The sequence below is a fragment of the Brassica napus genome, chromosome A7 (genome assembly GCF_020379485.1).
Source record: "Brassica napus cultivar Da-Ae chromosome A7, Da-Ae, whole genome shotgun sequence".
NCBI lineage: Eukaryota > Viridiplantae > Streptophyta > Magnoliopsida > Brassicales > Brassicaceae > Brassica > Brassica napus.
In genome coordinates, this window is record NC_063440.1 from 12,231,902 (window position 1) to 12,238,106 (window position 6,205).

The 6,205-nt window shown below is 34.3% G+C and overlaps 1 protein-coding gene across 1 annotated transcript; it reads left to right on the top strand.

The window, feature by feature from the left end:
• The first annotated feature begins 694 nt into the window (after positions 1–694).
• On the top strand, positions 695–4,166 carry LOC106356366. The gene is made up of 8 exons (XM_048736749.1): positions 695–898; positions 1,071–1,303; positions 1,370–1,425; positions 1,498–1,576; positions 1,649–1,787; positions 2,014–2,127; positions 2,199–3,835; positions 3,939–4,166. Exons 2-7 carry the CDS (start codon positions 1,146–1,148, stop codon positions 2,388–2,390), a joined length of 738 nt encoding a protein of 245 aa, XP_048592706.1. The 5' UTR covers positions 695–898; positions 1,071–1,145; the 3' UTR covers positions 2,391–3,835; positions 3,939–4,166.
• Positions 4,167–6,205: the final 2,039 nt, after the last annotated feature.

Genomic DNA, 6,205 nt, shown 5'->3' on the forward strand with positions numbered 1-6,205 from the left:
CCATAACCCAAAATACCAAAAAACAGGATCCATTCGGTATTTATGTCGGGTTCGGATCGGTTCGGATTCATTTTTATCGGATCAGGTTCGGTTCGGATTTTCGGGTTCGGTTTATTTGCCCAGCCCTAGTTTCATACTTAATAAAATATTTAGATATACTAATTCATTGCAAATTTATCTTGAATTGAATCCATAATTATTTGTCGAAAGTAAATGTCCAAAAGATTTGAGCCAGGTTTCAATCTCCATAGCTAGACTGGATAGTTTTTTAGATGGTGGTTTGGCTGAATGACTATGTACCACCCACTAAAATTCGAAGGTCAAAGTAAAAGATATCTGAAACTGAAATAACAAACAATAATTTTCGATGGAAAGATTGGTCAAAATAACAAAAAAGTTCAGAATGACTAATAAAACTTCAGAGAGAAGATCTATTTGTAGACTGCAGGATTATTCATAGATCTTCCATACGTTTGGGATACTCCAAAGTTAATTATAAAAAAAGGTTCAAAATGACTAACAAAGACGAAGACAAAACCAAATCAAAATCCAACGTCAAGAAACTTGAGAGAACATTTCACAGGACGTGCATCACCGCACAGCCCAGTTCTATTCATAGATTGGGCTTCCCCTTTATATGGCCCATATTATAAACCCATGCATGAACATGAGTTTCGGATCAAACCGGTTTCTAACCCGGAAAAACCGGGCCGGGTAACCTCAATAAGAATAATGATGATGAGAATATGCCGTGGAGTAGGAGAGTTCAGGAGGAAGATTCTTGACTCATTCGCATCTCTCTCGCTATATTCTCTCATCTTCCTCTTCTACTTGCTCCTTTTCCAATATTTATGCACTTCTTCTCCAGCACTTTCTCACATTAAGGCCATTCCTCCAGGTTCGATCTCTCTCTCTCTCTAGCTGTTTCTTGCTTGTTCTGTAATATATAAGTGAAGACGCAACTACGATTCGGATCACATAGAATCTAGCATACAACTTGAGGAATAACAGAACCTACAACGACTTGTACTCCATTATATGTTTATGTTTTTTTTTTCTGATCATTACAGAGCAGAACAAACAAGAAAACAGCCAGCAAGTAAAGAAGAGAGTTGGTCTTGTTGTGTGGTTCTGAGAAAGAGCCAATGAGCCTACAAACCGCAACAAAGTCAAGCAACGCCCTTGAGGGTATCCATGGAGTTCACGTCGTGTCGCCTTTCTCATACGACCGAACAACCCAAGTTGGTGACTTTCAGACCAATAAATCCTCAGAAATGGGAACAAATCAAAGACTTTTCATCGAGTACGTGTTTTTTAACCGTCCTAAAATGGTAATAGTAATAACTTGGTTTCTCTCTTTTTTTCACAGACGTGTTTGGCAACAAAGACCTTCATGTCTAAGGCCAATCCATTGCTGCATTCGCGGTATTATAAAAACCACTATGGCTCCTTCCATCTTTGTCTTCCAATTCTCACGAATCAATCATGTACTGACAGGGGACCAGAGTGTCTTAGAAACAGCAGCTAATGTGGCTACTTCGCTTCCTTTCATCTTCCTTGGAATGCAAGCACCAAGGTAAACGCTCTCTCTCTCTGGTAAATCCATTTGTACGTAGACTTTCTCTGACAAGAAGCTATGCAAATATAGGAAGAATTTGAACACAAAGGTGTACGCAAACTCTCTTATTGGAGTTGGAATCGCTTCGAGTCTGTATCATGCCTCTAGAGGAAAGTTGAGGAAGTACCTGAGATGGTTAGATTATACCATGATTGCCACAACAACAGTAGTAAGCTCCACTCTTCAATTTATGTCTCAGCAGGTCCTGAGATTTTGAGAGCCTTAAACAATTTAATAAAGATTTTAGCTTTAAAAAAGTGATAATAATTTAAGGATCTATTTTCACATTTATATTAAGTTTCGACCAATGCTAATGTTTCATTTAGCTATGTTCAGGACCGGCTCTACTGTCTTTAGCCAATATAACCGGTTAGATTTGATTGCGTATTGGACAGTGTCTTTCAAGGGCTCTAAGGAATGAGAATCCTAAGTTCTTGATGGCTGCATCAGCTTTAGTTCTACCGTTTCAACCTCTAATGGTCTCTGCTGTTCACACCGGAATGATGGAGGTACTAAAGCTCATGAGACACTTGACACTCCTTGATATAATTTAACTGAATGACACATTTATTTGACTCAGGTTGCATTTGCTAAAAGAAGCTTAAAGGATCCAGATCTCAAAACAGCTCATAACGTGCACAAGATGTCTTCGTTACTAGGAGGTGCTCTTTTCATAGCTGATGATTTCTTTCCCGAGACACAGTTCCTTCACGCTGGTTGGCACCTTGCTGCAGCCATTGGAGTTGGAACATGTAATAAGCTTCTTGAATAGTAGATATGGGATGCTATCTATTCTTGGAACAGAGAAACCAAAATAGTTTCTTTGTTACTCATAATCAGCCGACATAACTAATAAGCATTGTAATCAGTAATATCTACGTAGAAACAACTAGATGGTGTTTGCATGATCATGTATTAACATTATTGAATTTCTAAAAAGCCATGCAATAAAAAAAAACAGAACACTCTCTTGCTAGCCAACACATCAATCATGAAGTGTAGTCATCGGTCCTGCGCAGAGCCAAGTGAAACGCCGTTTGAAAGCCGACATACTCTTGCTCTCCAGGCTTCACTTGAATACCACCGAACACAGCAAAAATAACACTGTATCCTTCCTTAACCAAAGCGAAATCAGATTCCCGGTTCTGTCTCTCGCTACAGCCTACAGAGCCAACTGCTACCACCCTCTCGGAATATTCTCCACCAACACACAAGTTGAGCGTCGGGATCAAAACGCTTCGCCATTTCTCTCTTTAAATCAACGACAACGGAGACTGGATCGGCTCGTATCGTATTTCAGCAATATTTAGATGGCGGAAGTGTCTACGCTTACTTGCCTTACACGAAGCCCAGAGGCCCATCAGAGTCGATCCGTTTTAGTCATGTTCAATAATTTCTCTTAATGAACTTCATGAGTTTAATTTCTTTCAATTACAAAATTAGTTCTTATGCAGACAAAAATAATCAACAAAAAAAATAATTTGTATTATTCATGGAAAAATGGAGAAAGGGTAAACACACATGTTTGTGATCGCTTTAACTTTTAAGCATGAATCTAACGATTACTCCGGCTATGAAATAGTCATGGAGTACTCAAAAACTGAGTACTGGCCAAAGAAAGGGAGAAGGAAAACACGACAACCTGAAATTACGAAGAAGAAAGAGTTATTGCATCTATGATCTATTGAAGTCTTGTTGAAAAACTATTTTGACATATGACCGATTTGAAAAACAATATGAACAGTACTTTATTCTTTATTTTTTTTGTAAACAACAAATTCACAAAACTTAATTCAAAGATGGAAACTTAAAAACTAAGGCAAAGCTACGAAAGGAAAGAGAAGATATGTAATACAAAAATGGAGAACCATAGAAAGAAACTAGAGGAATAAGAAGCTATAAAAACAGAGAAATAAATTAGAAGATATCTTTTATTTTTATTTGATTCCCATTCAAAGCATATTTTCTTTTGACTATAAGTCTAATAAAGAAATGAATTAGAAGATATCTTTTATCTTTGACCAGAAAATTATATTTAATGTATAATTCTGTTATTTTATAGATAATCATCTTAAGCGTAATAAAAAAGGCTAAAAAGATTAAAAGAAAATATTGCAAAAATGGCTATCATTATGAAAACTTTAGTCACATTAGTTTTCACTATCTTTTTTGTTATATCGTGTGTTCATTGTCGTACGATATCCACTATCAGTCCTGGTATTACTATTATACATTCCTCTTTTTACTTATGTGCATGTACATGATTGCATCTCTTTATCTGAATGTGCATATTGTCTTAATAATTTTTATTGCTAAATAGGTGTTGGAATAGAGGACCGTCAAAAATGCTTCAAATTTAATCCTTGTGTAAGGGGAGGAGACAGAGGCTGCACTGCGTTCTGCAGAAGACAAGGGGCAGAGTATTCTTTTGGCACTTGTACTAAAACAGCTTGTTGTTGTGTTGGTAGATAAGTATGCATACTAGATAAAATAATTCGATAAAATGTATTAGAATCTTCCTAAAAAGTAGTAGAATTAATTTTCATAAGTTTCTAAAATCGATAACAAACTCGAGACTGAAATAAATCAGGGAAGCATACCAGTTAATAATTTGTTATTTAATTCTGGTGAAATTTCTGCAACGTGAACAGAATCTAAAATGGTATTGAAGCAAAACGAAGGGAGTTTTCAAATAACAGAAACATAGCCTCATCACAAACTACTAGATTTTTTTTTAAATGAAACTGTCAATTTTATACTTCACTGCATATCATTATGTGATCTTTAATGTATAATTTTTATAACTAATATAAAACATATTTATTTTATCAGATATATATATATATATATTATCAATGCTAATTCACTTCTGAAAATGCAAGAACTATCTAAATGTTATGTGGTGACAAATTTTACGTAATTTTTTTTTTATGAGTCTCATTGGTAATATGTGGAATAACTGCGGTGTAGTTCTAATAATAAGAAAACATATAGATATATATATATATATATATATATATATAAATATATATAGAGATTTGTGTTATTTATTAACTGGTGTGTTGTGGTGTGGTTGTAAACATTCATGCCATATATCTATTTTATTAAAATATAAATAGTGCATGGAATATTTGTAGTGTTACGTACATGTTATAGATTACTAGGTGATTCTCACGTATTCATGCACGTATATAAATATTTATAGAGTAAAATATATTATAATAATTGATTAATAGTTTAATTTCAATTTAAGATTATTTTATAATTTATGTGTATAGTTTATATTAATAATATTTTATTATTTTATCGATATATGAGTACATGATTCGACTGCTTTTTTTATTTGGTATAAATTTACCATTTCATTCTTCTGTTATATATAAATATGATTATGCAGGAAAAAAAACTAACCTTCCTTTCTTTTCAGCATAAATTTTCATCATTTTATTAAGTACTTATTGCAAACTGTGGAGATCAATCATGTAAACACTGAGTTGTAACTTAAAACTGACTTTTATTTTAATAAATGTTTTTTATCAATATAGCATAATCACCGTGGTTCTAGCCGCCGAACGCGTTTCAAACAAGGGTAAAAACAAAAAAACTTTGAGATATATTAATCTTTTTTAACACTGGTTAATTATAATATTACAAATTATAATAATTATTACGTAGATTAAAGCCAACAATTTTATCTATCTTATAAAAATTTACGTTTGACTGCATCATTATGAACTGTCCTATGAAATCCATTCACGACGGTATTCTTTGCGATATGGTAAAAATCTCTTATAATCATCTTTCTAATATTATGTATAATTCACTTTTTCTGAAATCGACCCGAAACTCTTAATATAAAAGTATTAATAGATATTTGGTCAAACCACTAGAGTAAAGAGGATTCCACCGGATAAATTAATATTTTAGAATTCATTTTTCTTTGTTTTCTTTCAAAACCACTTTTTACCCTACCGTTTTACCACTCAAGATTTAAGAAGCGTAATGTATTTGGTAAAAATAGTAAAAAGAATCCAAAAGGTAAATGTGAATACCATTGCACGAATGTACACAGCATTTTAGACCGCAGAGGTTCGAATGAATACTCTTGAATGTAACAACTACTTCACATATGTCATATATGATATATGGCTAACAAATCCGTACAATATTACATGAATAGATGACCGTGTTAAACTTTTCCGAACTGTATTCAATTTTACTCTTCTCAAAAAAAAATTTTGGTCAAAGGCGTTTGGGACACTTCGGCAGCTTTGTTTCATTCCAGAACAGCTCTGACTCGATTCCATCAGAAGTTAAAGCTCCTCAAGCAGCCTCTTCGAGCACTCAATAAAACTCACTATGGCGACCTCCCAGTTCGCACAAAGCAAGCATATGAGGAACTTTGTGATTGGCAAAACAAAGTACTTCTTGACCCCTCTCCAGCAAACATTGCTCGAGCAGCGGCAGCGGAGGAGAAGTGGAGTAAGCTTGCTCGCATAGAAGAAAAGTTTTATAGGCAGAAATCGTGTGTACGGTGGCTGGGTGCTGGGGATCAAAATACTAAGTTCTTTCACTCTATGGTACAAA